General features: G+C 35.5%; 2 protein-coding genes across 2 annotated transcripts; one reads left to right on the forward strand and one right to left on the reverse strand.

Annotated features, from left to right (window-relative positions):
• Window positions 4662-5217, reverse strand: LOC109132664. Its single transcript, XM_019244579.1, has one exon. The coding sequence runs from the start codon at window positions 5080-5082 to the stop codon at window positions 4822-4824; it is 261 nt and encodes an 86-aa protein (XP_019100124.1). The 5' UTR covers window positions 5083-5217; the 3' UTR covers window positions 4662-4821.
• On the forward strand, window positions 11890-13415 carry LOC104780138 (NAC domain-containing protein 59). The gene is made up of 3 exons (XM_010504611.1): window positions 11890-12267; window positions 12353-12633; window positions 12737-13415. Exons 1-3 carry the CDS (start codon window positions 12054-12056, stop codon window positions 13208-13210), a joined length of 969 nt encoding a protein of 322 aa, XP_010502913.1. The 5' UTR covers window positions 11890-12053; the 3' UTR covers window positions 13211-13415.

Genomic DNA, 16278 nt, shown 5'->3' on the forward strand with positions numbered 1-16278 from the left:
GGGGGGGGGGGGGGAAGAGACATTCTGTTAATAAGAGCAGACCAAACAGCTAAGGAGTAGTCACACTCAAAGAAGAGATGGTTTCTGGACTCATTTTGCAGGCCGCAAAGCAGGCATAGAGGCTCCACGTCCATTCCCTAATGAATCATCCGGTCCAAAGTGGGATTCCTGTTAAGCATAAACAACCAAACTGCCATCGAATGCTTTGGCACAGCTGCCTTATGCCAAACGAGAGAGAACCAAGGAACATGTGGTTTTGACAGTCTCAAAGCATTCCACATTTCTCTGGAGTGATAAAACTTGAACTCCTTGTTGTTTATGGTCCAAGAGGGAGAGCCACTTAGAGTGGAGGCGGGGTTGGTAGTGATGAAACTGAGGACTTGGAGGAAAGCCTCTGATCGTGCCGGGGGGAGAGACCATACTTCACCGCATTTAAAATCAGAGACCAGAGAAGACAGAGGTATTCCAAGACAAGATGAAGCATCAGGCCCAAGAAAGCTTAGGAGGGAGCCAAACGGAGTCCAGGGATCCCCTCAGAAAAAGGTATCCTCCCCTGTTCCCACCTTGATTTTGAGGAAATTTAAAGCCTTGAGCCGCAACTTAAGCAGTTTCCTGAACATCCAAGAGACTCGGGATGAGTTTTCATTTAGCGCCCAGAAAGTAGCAGAAGAAAGATACTTCCTCCTAACCCAAGCCACCCAAATAGATCCCGCTCTAAAGTAGAGCATCCAGATTAGCTTTAGAGCGCATGTATCGTTCCAAATTGCTCAAGAACGCAAACCGAGGCCACCCTCCCTCTTGGGGTAACAAACATCTGCCCAAGAGACCTTTGCCCCCGCGGGTTTATCCAAACACCCATGCCAAAGAAAGGAATTGGAGAGACTGTTTATGCGCTTAAAAACCTTCTTTGGGAGGAGGAAAGCACTGGTCCAGAAACCGACAATGCCAGAAATGACCGTTGACAATAACTGCAGCCTACCACCTATGCTTAAGTGACGATGAAGCCAAGAGCTCATTTTTGCCCTGATCTTTGAGATTAAAGGATCACAGTCCTTTATAGTTAGCTTCCTAGAGCAGAGAGGGAGCCCTAGGTAACGAACAGGAAGAGATGCAAGGGGAAGAGGAAATTTCGATCTCATCCTGTCCAGAACGTCATCACTTAGACCAAAAGAAAACATGGAAGTTTTGGCGATATTTACCGAGAGGCCCGAAAACTTTTCAAACTGTGACAAGACCGAGAAGACCCCAGCTAGAGAAGTCTTAGAACCCTACAGGAAGATGAGTAAGTCATCAGCGAAACATAAGTGAGTGAGCTCTGTCTCCTCACAGCCTGGATGGTAGCCAAAAATCCCATTCTTTGCAGCTTTGTTGAGCATCAGAGAGAGGATATTCATGAGCATCACGAAGAGGATCGTGGATAAAGGATCTCCTTGACGGAGGCCTGTTTTTCCTTTGAAATATCCTGACGTAACCCCGTTTATGCTTAAAGAGTAGCTTGGAGAGCAGATACAACTCTTAATCCACTTCACCATCGTCACAGGGACCCCATAAGATGAAAGCGCAGATATGACAAAGTCCCACCTGACTGAGTCGAACGCTTTTGAAATATCTACTTTCAGAGTGATCCTTGGCGTGAGGGAGTCTAGATGATATCCCTGAAGGACCTCTGAAGCTAAAAGCACATTTTCAATCAACGGTCTCCCCTTGATGAAAGCTGTTTGGTTTGGGAGGATGACCTCAGGGAGGATTTTCTTTAGCCTGTCGGAAATAATGCGAGGGATCACTTTGTAATTGGTGTTCAGGCAGGCTATTGGTCTAAAGTCTTTCAGATCTTCGGCTCCTTGGCGCTTGGGAATCAAGACAAGTGAAGTAGCATTGACACAGGACGACATGAAGGAAGATACAAAGAATTCTTGCACCGCTTTGACGAAATCCTGACCAATAACTTGCCAAGCTGCTCTGTAAAATTCAACTGGGTATCCATCAGGGCCCGGAGTTTTATTTAAAGGCAGCAGAATCAAGGCGGTCCTTATCTCCCCCGGAGAAACCACACTAGAGAGTAAGGGGATAGAGGAAGGATCCACCTTAGTAGTGATAAGTCTTCCTAGGAAATCTGACAGAAAAGAACAGAAATCACCCCTAGGAGTGCAAAGGATGTAAGAGAAATATGCCTCCGCTAGCTGGTGTACTTCTTTGAGGGAGTCGGACCTCGTCCCATCAGGCCTTAGAACAAATTTGATGGCTTTTGAGGCGTTTCTAATCTTCATCATCGTATGGAAAAACCATGAGTTTGAATCCCCAACCTCCATCCATCTAACCCTTGATATTTGCCTGAAAAAAACATTCTTCTGCTAACCTTAGAGTGAGCCAAAAATTGCGAGCAATTGATTCCTCAGCCAAGAATTGAGACGAGGGGTCATTTAGCGCCCGGAATTGAAGGTGGGAAAGCATTTTCTCAGCTTCAGCAACCCTCTTTTCTATGTCGCTAAACCGATCTTTCATCAAGGATTTCAGTGGCCTCTTGAGCTGTTTCAGATTGTGGCACAAATCCGAGGGGTTTAACACTGGCGAGCCATACCCATTCCTATCATTTGCAACCACCTCCACAAAGATTGGAACCTTGGTTAGAAGATTGAAAAATTTGAAGGACCGAGAACCAAAGGACGGTGGAGGAGACCGGATTCTGATGTGGCATGGAGTGTGATCAGAAAACATCGGTGACTCGAAAGAACAGTGGCTTGAAGGAAAATCAAGTATCCATTTTCCATTTACCAATTCCCGATCTATCTTTGTTGCTATCGGGTTAGTGGATTGATGATTAGATCAGGTGAATCTTGGACCCTGAAAAGGAAGATCAAAGAGGCCTGCATCCGAAAGACATTCCCTGAATCTCCTCATGGCAGCGGTTGAGCGAATGAGACTGGAGTTAGACGTTTCCCAGGTATTTAGAATCTCGTTAAAATCCCCACAAACTAGCCAAGGACGAGCAGAGAGATTGAAGGAGATGCAGGTGTCCTTAAGGGAAGTCCACAACTCTAACCTTTCTTCAACTAAATTCGAAGCATACACCGCTGTAAAAATAAAAGGCACTCCTTCTGGCAATTGCACTTCGCAGGTTATAGACTGCTTGTCAGAATAAAGATGGGAAATAATTACCGGGGGCTTAAAAATAATCCAAATACACCCTAGATCCGACTGCTGATAGTTGTCCAAAGATGACCACTCTGGACCAAAATGAGACAAAATTTGGTTCTTGCTTGATTCCTTAACGTGCGTCTCCAGTAAAGCACCAAAAAAGATTATCCGAGAGTTTACCCATTGAGTAAGAGGTAAATGCTTAGAGGAGTCGTTAATACCGCGCACGTTTCAAAAAAATATGTCCGACATATATACAATTAGTGGAGGGGTGGCGGACCCCTGGAGCCAGAGGATTGCCACCTCCTTAAGGCGAGGATCTAGTTGTTGCGAGTTTGCGCTTCTTCTTACGCTGCTTAGAGAAGGAAGACGAAGAAGAGGAACCACTCTGGTGAGCTGGGGAGGCCATCACTGTTGTGCTAAGTTGCTGGCGTTGGTCGAGATAGCATCCGATTGTTCCTGAAGAATATCAAAAGGATTTGGTGATAAAGAGACCAAGCTTTTATTTTTAGGAGAAACCGCCTTCGAGACTTTATCTATATAAAGAGACCAAGGATTTGGTCGTTACTTTATCTATGTTCTTCAACCAATAAATGTATACTAATACTTTTCCACAATTTGAAAGTCAACAATGATTTTATAGTTCAAACACAGCTTATGAAGATGATGTTACCGAAGCAGTGCCGGCTCAAGGTTTTTAGGGGTCCAGGACATTTTTTTTTTTTGAATAAAAGACCAACTTTTTTTAACCTCTGTTATATGTTAAAAAAATATGGATTTCATTTGTTTGTGTCTATTTATCTTGCATTATTTTTTTTGTACTACTTTATCTTGCATTATTTATTTTTTTGTGCCATTTAATCTTACATTATTTATTTCCTTAATCGATGAATCTGGAACTGTCGCAGCTCTTGTCCCCTATCTAAGTCGGCACTGTACCGAAGTCCTCATGCTAGGAGAATAATATGATGGCATATAAACATGAGGGGATATACATGTTTAAAAAGACAAGTGTGATGAAAATTAAAAAATAAAATGTGCTCATTTATAAAATAGAATTATAACTAGGCGGCCCAATAATGAGTCTAATTAACCCAAATGATCTACGGCCCGGACATTTTTCTTCACAATCTTTTGTTGTGTTGTCGTGTTTCATTTCGATAATATATAATTTTGGTAACATGTGAATAATTTTATATATAGCTTGGTTCATTTGTTCAAGATCCAAATTTTTTTTTTCGTCCAATGTTTTAAATCTTTTTTACTTTTTTGAGATTTTTTGCTTTTGTTTTTTCCCCTTAATTTTTAATTTATAGCTAAGTTATACCAACTACAAGTCAAAGTCAACTCTTTAGCTCAACATGTCGAAAAGTATCATTCCGTTCATATTGCTTGTGTTGTGTGTAGACAGACATTAAGACATTACATATCATATAGGATTAAAATTAGGTTGGTGCATTTTCTTCTCAAATCTGTTCTCAAAGATCAAAACATATATATTCTTAATTACAAGACAAAAAAAAAGATCGTAAAAAGCAATATGGGGTTCTTCACATTAATTAAAAATTACAAGATCCCAACAATTGAAACAAAATTAAAATGAAACGAGATACTCATAGTAGATATGTATATTTGCAACATACATAAAACAAAAAAGTTTAATTTTCTTATACTGAAACATTGTTTTCAAAGAGAGATGAAACCTTCGCTGACAAGCAAACCAAAGAAGAGGACGAAGAGGCCAGCACCAAGAGATTTGCCAGGATCAACATACGTCTGAGAATAAGCACCAAGAGTCAACGCAGCTCCAACGAGCCCGATCACCAAAGATTGCATGTTTCTTCTGCTCACGCTTCTCTGCCTTGGCTTCACCTTCTCTTCTTGATCTACAACTTCTTGTTCTTGCTTCTCGTCTACTTTCTCCGTCTTTCTTCTTTCTCTCACCATCTTTAGGATTCTTTGATGAATGGAGAGATTCTGATTTATGATTCTATGATGTGGGTTTGGTTGTGTGTTGTGATTTGTTGTTATTATAAGTTAATGATGGAGACAAAATGTGTTCTTTTGGGGATTGCTTTGAGGCCTTTTGATAGACAGAAAAGTCAACTCTCTTATAGAAGAGTAAGTGGTCGGTATAGATCCAAAACTATTATATTTTAATTACTATTTTGTTATAAACAAACAAGTGGTCAGAGTTGAAGTTAGGCTAATGTTTTATGTTTACAATAGTATAATAATGTTACTCCAAAATTAATATAAAATTTAAAAGATTGCCGTTATGTAAAAATGTAAGTTGTGTTTATTCTGCCTAAATTTTTTTGACCCGTCAATGAATTACATATTAGTATATTACAAAGGAGTAAGAAATATATATACCAATTAAATGTGATGTCAAAAACGTTATCATGTTTTTGTGAAATAAATTACATAAAAAAAAATATGTGGACGATTATTTATTTATTTTTTTTTTTTGGACAAACATTTACTTTCATTCCATTAAAGAAGATAACAAATACATAGCAAAGAGGATTTTGAGAATCCATTGTTTAAAACAAGCTTGAAATGGGCATTTCCCAATGCCAAAATAACAAAGCAGCAAAGATAAATAAGGTAGATAAGGTTAATCGACAACTGATTCTTGAGAGCTTTGAGCCAAAAGCTATAAAACATATTGGTACATGTGAGGTCAAGGATTATCGATACTTCTTCCATGATGGATGAAGATATTGCCACTGTCGTAATAACATGACGAAGTAGCGTTGAGTAGAGGGGCAAAGCTGTGATTCTCGCCGGCATGAGAAGAGCTACAGAGTGTAAAGCTTTGACAAGGGTTCGAGCAGGGATCGAGATGCTCTGATGCTTGAGGTGGTTTGCTAGTTTCGCCAAGACATGAGACCTGGTCTAGGACAAACCATAGCCATAAACAATGCTCGGACAAATTGGAATCGGGAACCAAATACCACAAAAACTCAAACAATAAGGTTCATAAATCAAAGCCTTAAGGGATACTTCTACCAGGGTTTTCAGAAGATGGAAGCTATGCCATAGTAACAACGGTGAATTACTTCTCCGATGGATTCCATAGGCATCGTAATCTTGATCACACCGTCGACTAGGTTTTAACTTCGACAATTTAGATATGAGGTCGTACCTGTTCTTAAACGGATTTGTAATTGAGGCACACTTATTGGGCTTAAAAAGTTGGGGCCTTAATGGGCCAAAAGCTGATTGAGGGTCCACCAAGGGAAACCCTAATCAACCTTTGGCTATCAACGGAGAGAGACCAAGGCGGCTGACCGGGAAGGGTTGAAAGGTTTGCCGTGAACACGGGCTCATCGGAAATACATGATGCATCAATAGTTTGGTATGAGTTTGGTCCGATGTTACGGTGGAGAGGAAAGAAGACTTACTCGTTCCAGATTGTTTAGCAGTTGCCCCCAGAAGAAAATCGCCTTGTGCCGTCGATGTCTCCCCTGAGCATGGCGCATCTACTGGTCCAAGAGGGATGCCTCCTGCCAGTAACGAAGTCCAGGGTGAGGGTTCTTCAGGGGTGAAGTGAAGTATAAATCGAAAAAATTTCAGATCCAAAAGGGGATCCAATTTTTGTAACTCGCTAACTTGCAAATGCTTCTGTTTTTGTGGTGCGGAGTTGAGAGAGGGAGTTCACCGGAAACCGCCTCTGTCTTTTGGTTGATAAGCAGCCGTCGGGGTATAAAGGGTTCAAAAGAGCTTGAAAAGCTTGGACAAAAGGAGAAAAAAAGGGGAAAAACTTAAACAGAGAGAAAAAAGAAGCAGGATCTTAAAGCAAAAAGGAGTATCGGTTAAGTTTTCCCGACGTCGGCGAGCCGAAGCTCCACCGGCGCCGAGAGTGTTTAAAGCAATAGAGTCCTCGATAACGTCGCCTTGAGAGAGTTTTACTTTTTGTTTAATTTTTTAAATTAGACGATTATTTTCTTATCATTAAAAATAATCAAATAAAAATGAAAGGGAAATCATAATGATTAAATAACTAATATGGTTCAGTTGGATATAAATATTATTTATACAATTTGTTTGACAATAGAAGATTTTAAAAAATATTTTTTTTACTTAAAAGTATTAATTTTTTATTTTTGGAGTAAGTTTTAAAAAGACATAATCGTCAAATTTTGTTTACCAAAAAGATCCTTAAAGACAAGTTCACAGCATACTAGCACCAAACTACAACATTCATTACAAGCCCAACGTTAAATCGCACCCATATGCTGATCTTGAGGTACGCCGTTCAAATCACAAGTCCACACACATACATTGAAGTTTGCTGATCTTCTCACATATTGGCCCTCTAGTATAATTTTAGTTGCAAGATTTATGTCCTTCTAGAATCTCAAAATTATAGAAACGGTATTTTTTGTGAATATCCACAAAAATTAGGTCGCCTAACAAAAACAATGAAAGAGATCGTCTAATATCCTTTAGCACATCGACACGTAACTTATTTCAAATCGTTTATTCATGTTTCGTGGCAGGAAACGGGTCAACCCCACTTTTTAAGTACTTGATTATATTAGTAATTAAGAACAAAGATTAGTGCTTACCATTTGAGGACCATTGTTGAGAACCACTAACCACGTCTGATGTTTGGTCTCTGGCTTTTCATCTCTATATATATATATAGATCATGACGTTGACCCTCTACAGTAAATACCAGCCATCAGATCAGAAGAAGATTGCTACTTGCCACTACGGTTGAAACTTGTAGTCGAAAGTCGAAACACATTCATAGAAAATTTTGTTTACTTATTATTTTCATTTGAAAATTTCTTAGTTGTTTTCTTTAAAAAGTAATTCGATGAATACAAATATTACATATGTAACTATCTAAAACACAAGGTATTTTAATGCAATTTTGAATGATTATCATACAAATATTACATATGTAACTATCTAAAACACAAGGTATTTTAATGCAATTTTGAATGATTATTATTTAGGGAGATTGGCACTATGACATATTTTCTACGAAAGTATGTATATTTGACACACTTTTTTGTCCATGAGACACTTTTTTGCCAACTTTTACATTGTTCACCTAATTTCTAGACTATTTTAACCCTTATCATGTAAGTTGAGGTATAACTCGAAATAGAAAAACAGTTTGTATTACACATAATAAGAACCATTGGATTGAAACTATTAGTTAAAATTCAATGGACAAGATTTCTTGTTACATTTTTTTTTCTATTCTTCACTCTTTTTTTCTCTTACTCTCTTTGTAATCACTTTATTTAATTATTATGACATATATTTTTGATTTTGTTTTTAAGATCCATTATAATTTTATTTTTTCTATATTTTGAGATCCATTTTACTATATTTAAAATGAATAATTATAATACATATTATCCAATTATAGTTGAATATTTGTTAATTGTTATGTGGATGCTAAAAATGTCTTGAATACTTATTTGTAGATACTATAATTATTCTAAAATCAAGTCCACATGGGCGACCCGTTACTCGGCTCATACCCATCCCAAAAAAAGGGTACCCGTAGCTCTAAGGTCGAGTAAAGGGTATTATAATTATATTACCCGTGAGTAAGGGACGAGTATAGGGTATTAGTTTAGTTTTCAATACCCGTCCCGTTACTTGTCCCTTTACCCGTTTTGTTACCCGACCCGTAAATACCCTTTAATATTTTGTATTATTATTATTTATTATTAATTTATAATATATTATAGAGTTAAAGTTAAAGCCTAAGTTCAACTTAATCCACCTGAAATGATATATATGACACCCAATTGAATTAAAAATTTTAAGTTTGTAATTTTCTAATTTTTGGACCTATATGTTGCATACATTTATGAAATTTTCCTTTTCGGATTTTGGAATATGAAATTATTCTTGCGATTATTGACAATTTTTTTTATCGGATATTCATTTTTCCGGGTAAGGGTAAAGGGTCGGGTATTTAAAGGGTCAACTATTTTTTCCGGGTACCCGATATTTAAGGGTCGAGTATGAGTAATTTTTTTCTATTACCCATTAGGATCAGGTCGGGTAAAGGGTATGAGAAAATTCAAGGGTACACGTCCCGTGCCCAGCCCTATTATACACGTCCACTAAAAACTATTTATATTTTGGTGAAGTAGTCATTGTTAATTATCAAACGATGTTAACCTCATCATATCCCAAAAAACGTAAGCATGAAACCGTTCATCATATCATATCCTAAACTCTAAACCAAAAACTTCTAAACCCTAAGCCCTAAACCCTAAACCTCTAAACCCTAAACCCTAAAGCCTAAATCCTAAATTATAAACCTTAACCTTAGATCATAATCATAATCATAATCATAAATTTAATTTCATAGCAGTTTTAACAAATATAGCTAAATATGAAGATTTTTTATTAGAAAACATAAAATTGACCCATCCCAACCTGTAAACACTGAACCTTAAATTAGGCCAAATTTTTGACTACTTGCATTACATTCTTTATAAATTTCCAAATTCATTGATATTGTTCGTGATTATGTGGATGGTTAACATGCATAGATGGATAATTATTTTGGATGACCAGATAAAAAATAATATGAATACCTAATTAATCAAACAACTTGTAGTTTACTAAAGTAATCATGGTTAACTATCAATCGATTTTAATCTTTCATGTCCATCAAATCAAGTCCACATGGATGAGTTATACACGTCCACTAAAAACTACTTGTGTTTTGGTGAAGTAGTCATTGTTAATTATCAAACAATTTTAACCTCATCATATCCCCTAAAAATCTAAGTATGAAGCCGTTCATTATACTAAACATCAAACCCTAAACCCTAAATTCTAAACCCTAAAGCCTAAATCCTAAACTTTAGACTTTAACCTGAAGATCTTTAAACCATAATCATAATTTAATTTCATAGCAATTTTAACAAATGTAGTCAAATCTGAAGATCTTTCAATAGAAACATGAAATTGACCTACCCCAGTAAATCCTAAACCTTAAATTAGGCCAATTTTTTGACTTCTTACATTGCATTCTTTATAACTTTCAAATGCATTGATGTTGTTCACTATTATGTGGATGGTTAACATGCATAGATGGATACTTATTTTTGGATGATCATAGAAAAAACATATGAATACCTAATTAGTTAAAAAAAATTGTGGTTTGATAAAGTATTCATGGTTAACTATCAAACGATTTTAATATTTCATGTCCATAAAATCAAGTCCATATAGACAATAAGTTATACACGTCCACTGAAAACTACTTTTGTTTTGGTGAAGTAGTTATTGTTAACTATCAAACAATTTTAACCTCATCATATCCCCTAAAAACCTAAGCATGGAACCATTCATTATATTTTATATTAAACCCTAAACCCTAAATCCTAAACTTTAGATCATAAACTATAATCATAAATTTAATTTCATAGCAGTTTTAACAAATGTAGCCAAATCTGAAGATTTTTTACTAGAAAACATAAAACTGACCTACTCCAACCTGTAAACCCTGAACCTTAAATTAAGCCAAAATTTTGACTTGTTGTATTAGATTCTTTATAAATTTCTAAATTTATTGATGTTGTTCTTAACTGGTAAAGAAATATTTGGAAATTATATTACTAGTTTTTGTGCTAGAAACACTTGGAATTTGGCGCCTCAATCCTTTGAGCTTAAGAGAAAGATTTTATTGAAAAAACTCAACCAAGTGTTAACTAGAATTATCCATCTAAATATGTCCACATGTTCATGATTTGTATGACATAATATACCATTTTGCTTATTTCATCTAGAAAAATTTTATGCTTTTCTCTAACAAAAATTATATATTTTATTTTTGTGTCTACACTTTACAACTAACAAAAATTATATATTTATTGAAACAATGGAAGAGAGAGAAGAGAATGAAAAGGAAACATGTGAATTGGGTAACTAGAGAGAAATTTATAGTTTGATGGCATTGTTGTAAATAGAGTTATAATAAAAAGATAAAATAGTTAATAGATATAGAAAAAGTGTCTAAATAATAGAAAGTGTCTAAATTCTTTTGTAAAAATGTGTTAGAATGCAAATATTCATATTATTTAATAAATCATTAAATAAAACCCACAACGTACATATGATATAGAGTTCAAACTCTAGACGTAATCTTCTACTTGTAGTATTTTCTTAAGATATAAGGCTCAGTCATTATTGCTCCAAGCTCAAGCTCTAGCTCTTGCCCAATATAGAACTAAACATGTTTTTTCAACCGTGTACAATAATCATATAAATAAACATTGTTATTTTTATTCTTTTTATAGATATTAATAATTAGTTTAAAGAATGGACAAAAACGTCATCAGTGATGAGATAAGATTGTTCTTATCACATCAACAGAATGGATGGGGAACCACAGGTGAAATGTTTCTGGTCGAAATGAAAGCTTTGAGTTAGATATTAAAGATTTTGAAACAGAAAGTTTTTGTAATAAAAGAAAAATATCTTCAAAACTAACATTTTAAGTTGCCTATTGAACTACGCATCTTCGTAATAGTAGCTAATTATAGCATTAAACCAAATTCAATTTTTATAATATATTTTTGGAACGATGTTTATGTTATGGTTGGTTCGAGTCTACATCATATTTGTATATACATAACAAATTATAAGTGAGAAATATCAAATAATATCTTTATTTCTCTCTATGTGTATATTTTTCATTTGGATAATAGCGATTTAAATAGTTTTAGAAAAAGAATCATTTGATACCAAAACAGTGACCAAATTATTGGTGAGTTAATATAATCTAGTATTAAGAACTTGCCAGCTTGGGCTGCTAAAACCACTTTATCCTCTCTTCAAAAAAAACTATTTCTGTATAAACCATTAAACAAAAGATTTGGCCAGACGTTGAAACCTTTTGGTACTAATATCTTACAGCTCAAATGGATTACAAGGTATCAAGAATTGGGGAGATAGTAAAAGGAGAAGAAGTAGAAGATTCTGAGAAGATTGATTTGCCACCTGGTTTCAGATTCCAACCAACAGATGAAGAACTCATAACTTACTATCTAAGACCAAAGGTTCTAGACACTTTCTTCTCTGCTATAGCCATTGGTGAAGTTGATCTCAACAAGGTCGAGCCATGGGACTTGCCTTGTAAGTTATATTAGGTCATTTATATTCTTGGTTTCTAAAAATCTCTCTGTTCCTTTAACTTAGAACCACTCTGTTTTCTTTCTAGGGAAGGCCAAGATTGGGGAGAAAGAGTGGTATTTCTTCTGCGTAAATGACCGAAAATACCCGACCGGTTTAAGGACGAACCGAGCTACTAAAGCTGGTTATTGGAAAGCTACTGGGAAAGATAAAGAGATTTTCAAAGGGAAATCTCTTGTGGGTATGAAGAAAACTTTGGTTTTCTATAAAGGAAGAGCTCCTAAAGGAGTTAAAACCAATTGGGTCATGCATGAGTATCGATTAGAAGGTGAACATGATGCCATGGATAATCTCCCTAAAACCGCTAAGGTAATATATATCATATTATGTAAGAGTTCTCTGTTTTTGTGAAAGATTGATATATATACACTTTAATTTATGAGGTTTTGTTTTGTGTTGGATGTGAATACAGAACGAATTTGTTATTAGTCGTGTGTTTCAGAAACGGGCAGATGGTACAAAGGTGCATATATCCGGTTTAAGGATGTTCGGTTCAGGGGTTAACAAATTTGAACCGGGAGGTTTACCTCAGTTGATGGATTCTTCTCCATATCTAAAGAGCAGAGGACGAGACTCTTTGGCTGGAACATATGACGACAAGAGTCTTGTGGACGAGCTTAAAGACAACTCTAAAGCTACCAGGTTTGGTTCTACATCGACTAACTTGATGCCAAACATTGTTTCTATGCTAGACTACGATCATCTTTCTCTGCAAGACGATTCTTCCATGCTGAAGATGTTGCTTGATAGTGAAGAAACCCAATTTAAGAAGAATCTTGAGAATTCCGGTTCATTGGAGAGCGAATTAACTGCGAGTTCTTGGCATGGTCACAGTCCTTCTTGTTCAACTGGTCCGGTGAATCTTGATAACGTTTGGAATTTCTGAATTTGGAAATTGGAACATCGAAAATTGGAGTATGGGGGGAAAAAACATTAGGGTGGGGTATATATGGATTAACAGTATATGTGGTATGTGTTTGCTTTAGATTCTAGTGTCTTAAAGACTCTTAAAATATACAAATGTGATATTGAAAGATTCTTGTAACATTTTGTAAAAAGGAACATTGTAGTGAAACTACTCTCTTACCATATTGCTTGCGTCTTTTTAATTTTCAAAGGATAGATTAGTGTCTTATTTTGTTTAGATAGAATCAGTTCAGATTACCTATATTAGACACTTTAAACCAAACAATGATCTATTGGAAACAAAAAAAATTATCGTTTAAGAGATTAGATTAGTTAAAAAAACCAAAAATTTGGTCAATGTTTCTCTCAATGCTGAAGCTTTTTGGACCATTGATCGATCACTTGGTTGAAGCTTTTTGTAAAGGTAAGTTTATGGGTGAGGTCATACATGTACTAAAGCCCCCTGAGAAGGTCCTTTTTGTTACGAGGCAGACAAATTGAGGCAAACCGCTGAGTCTTTGTGATGTTTTTCCACTTAAGTTGCTTAGTCTGTTTTAAGATCATTCCCTACCTAACGGGGTACTTTAAATGGACCTAATGTAAATTGAAAGCTTTAAACTTGATTGTTCTTCAATAATGGTGTCCTCATGAATCTCCCAACAGTTTCTTGATGTTGTAAAACTGGGATTGTCATTAGTGATTGTAACATGTCTAATAGAAGATACTAGACTATATATATGACCTGTTTGATACAATTTTTTTTACATATTGATACTTTGGGCTCCGTGATTCACTTTTACTGGTTAAATTCAAACCAAATTTTATGATTCTAAGTTGAACAAATCAATATGAAACAGAAAAAAATATAATAAAAAAATTTGGCTATAAAAACACTAAAGACGTAACAAGGCCTTAGAGACAAAAGCAAATTTCAGGAGATTACTGGCAACAGAGACACGAAAAAAGAACCCGAATTGAATCGGGTCAAGTCATAAGCTGCAAAGCGGATCCCTAATATTAATATATGCACAGAAAATTATTAGACAGATTCCCCAATTGTTTTTTTTTACGGGGATGTCCCAGTACTTGTGCAAGCAAAATCATACATAGCCTCTTTGATACTCAAAACAAAAAAGATATTATCAGAACCAAACAAAACATAAACGAATCACAAACGGAGAAGACAGAAACGGCGGAGAAGAAAGTGTTTTGTTGTCCTTAAGAAAGCTGTGTGATACAGAAGCTTTATATATAAAACTCACAAGTAAGCCCTAATTATGTTTGTAGATCTTTCGAGCTTTATCGAAATTTATGGGCTTTAGCTTATATGGTTTATTGGGCTTTTACAAGTTTCGGTTACACTCTCAAAAGAACGTAGCATATGTGTCTCGTTTTGAATTCTATAATTATGTCACCTAATTAACCCTAATTATATGGTTTATTGGGCTTTTACAAGTTTAGCCTAATTAAACCTAGATTTGAATTCTATAGGACGATAACTATGTCACCTTTTTCATAACACTACCAAGATTTCAAAACACTGATAACTCTATTCTAACAAATAAGTCAGTCGATACTATGGCTGGGCATCTGGGTAACCCGTTCGGGTTCGGGTATTATCCGTTTGGGTTAGGGTAAACGGGTTTAGAAAAATAGAACCCATTGGGTATTTTTAGATATATGAGTTTGGTTTGGGTACTACCGGTTTCGGGTCGGTTTGAGTTATAAATTTTAGAACCCGATTAGTACTCGAACTACCGGTACTCAAAAAAATATAATTAAAATTAATTAAATTTCAATAAATTTAGTTAAGTTTTGACTTATGTGACAAAATATATTAGATATTTTGATTATTTTTGATATTTAGGTATAAAACTAAATGAAATATTCAAAATTATAATCATATTTTGGGATAACTGCATTATATTAATGATAAATATTATAAATATGTTTATGTTTTCGGGTTTAATGGGTACCCAAATGGGTACCGGATATTACCCGATCCTAACCCGAACCCACGGGTATTAGAAAATAGAACCCAATAGAGTTTTATAGGCAAACCCGTATCCAATCCAAACCCAGTTTTTCGGATCGGGTTCCGGATTGGATATTCGGGTACGGTTTTTATGCCCAATCCTAGTTGATACATTAACAAGTCTGTTTCTGACATATAAATTTATCATGCCCCTTTACTCTACTGTAAGTACATTTAAGTCTACCAAAATTCTTTGTCACCTCTTATTACTCTATTATTACCACCACTAAGAAAAAGTATACCTTCGAAAATTCTATTGGAAAACTCTACCAAAATTTATTAATCTATTTTAACGGATTGTTTTATCACCACTATATATAACTCTCCCTGATGGGTCAACAAATGGTCAAGTGCTTAACCGACGATCAAACCATATGAAGAATTAGAAATGGAGTACCAAGAGTAATTGGCTTAACCAATTGGTTTATTTATTTCAAATGTTTTCTGCAAATAATCATGAAGTGGTCTTCCTTGTTGTGAGGAACTCACTTGATCACTTTCCCATTTTCCCTGCTATTTAGGAATCACGATTGGTTCCATTTGTTATTTGCTTCATGTTATTTGTTTCTATATAAATGAGAAAAGCCAAAAAGAAAAGGCAGAGAAATTTGTCTGAAGAAACTTGTGTTGTGTGTTTTTTATCTTTGCTTTGACTTGTGTTGTGTGTTTTTTATCTTTGCTTTGACTGGGACCCTTATCACTCCCAAAGAAGTATATCATTCTTCCGTAATTACATCACATAAATCCACCACAATCAAGTAAGTTTATCATTACCCTTCGGTAGTCTTATGCTTGCGCAGAACATATTCCCTCTAAAAAATAGCTAATGGTTATACTCTCTCTTATAATAATGACATGTTTGGTAACTTCGTTTTTCTTACAACACTTTTGAAAGGCTATCTGACCATTAAAAACCACATTTTCCTATGCTCCAAACTAGCTATTGTAATCTTCCCTAATCACATCCTATAAATTTTGTATCACTAATCTTTTTTTTTTTTTTTTTTTTGACA

Source organism: Camelina sativa, chromosome 4, assembly GCF_000633955.1.
Source record: "Camelina sativa cultivar DH55 chromosome 4, Cs, whole genome shotgun sequence".
Taxonomy (NCBI): Eukaryota; Viridiplantae; Streptophyta; class Magnoliopsida; order Brassicales; family Brassicaceae; genus Camelina; species Camelina sativa.

What these genes read in the sequence shown, in the direction of transcription:
- LOC109132664 (XM_019244579.1), bottom strand. Translation starts at nt 5,082, where the DNA reads ATGGTGAGAGAAAGAAGAAAGACGGAGAAAGTAGACGAGAAGCAAGAA.
- LOC104780138 (XM_010504611.1), top strand. Translation starts at nt 12,054, where the DNA reads ATGGATTACAAGGTATCAAGAATTGGGGAGATAGTAAAAGGAGAAGAA. An exon ending in CGAGCCATGGGACTTGCCTT is followed by an intron (nt 12,268 to 12,352) that starts GTAAGTTATATT and finishes TTTTCTTTCTAG; the next exon opens with GGAAGGCCAAGATTGGGGAG. An exon ending in ATCTCCCTAAAACCGCTAAG is followed by an intron (nt 12,634 to 12,736) that starts GTAATATATATC and finishes ATGTGAATACAG; the next exon opens with AACGAATTTGTTATTAGTCG.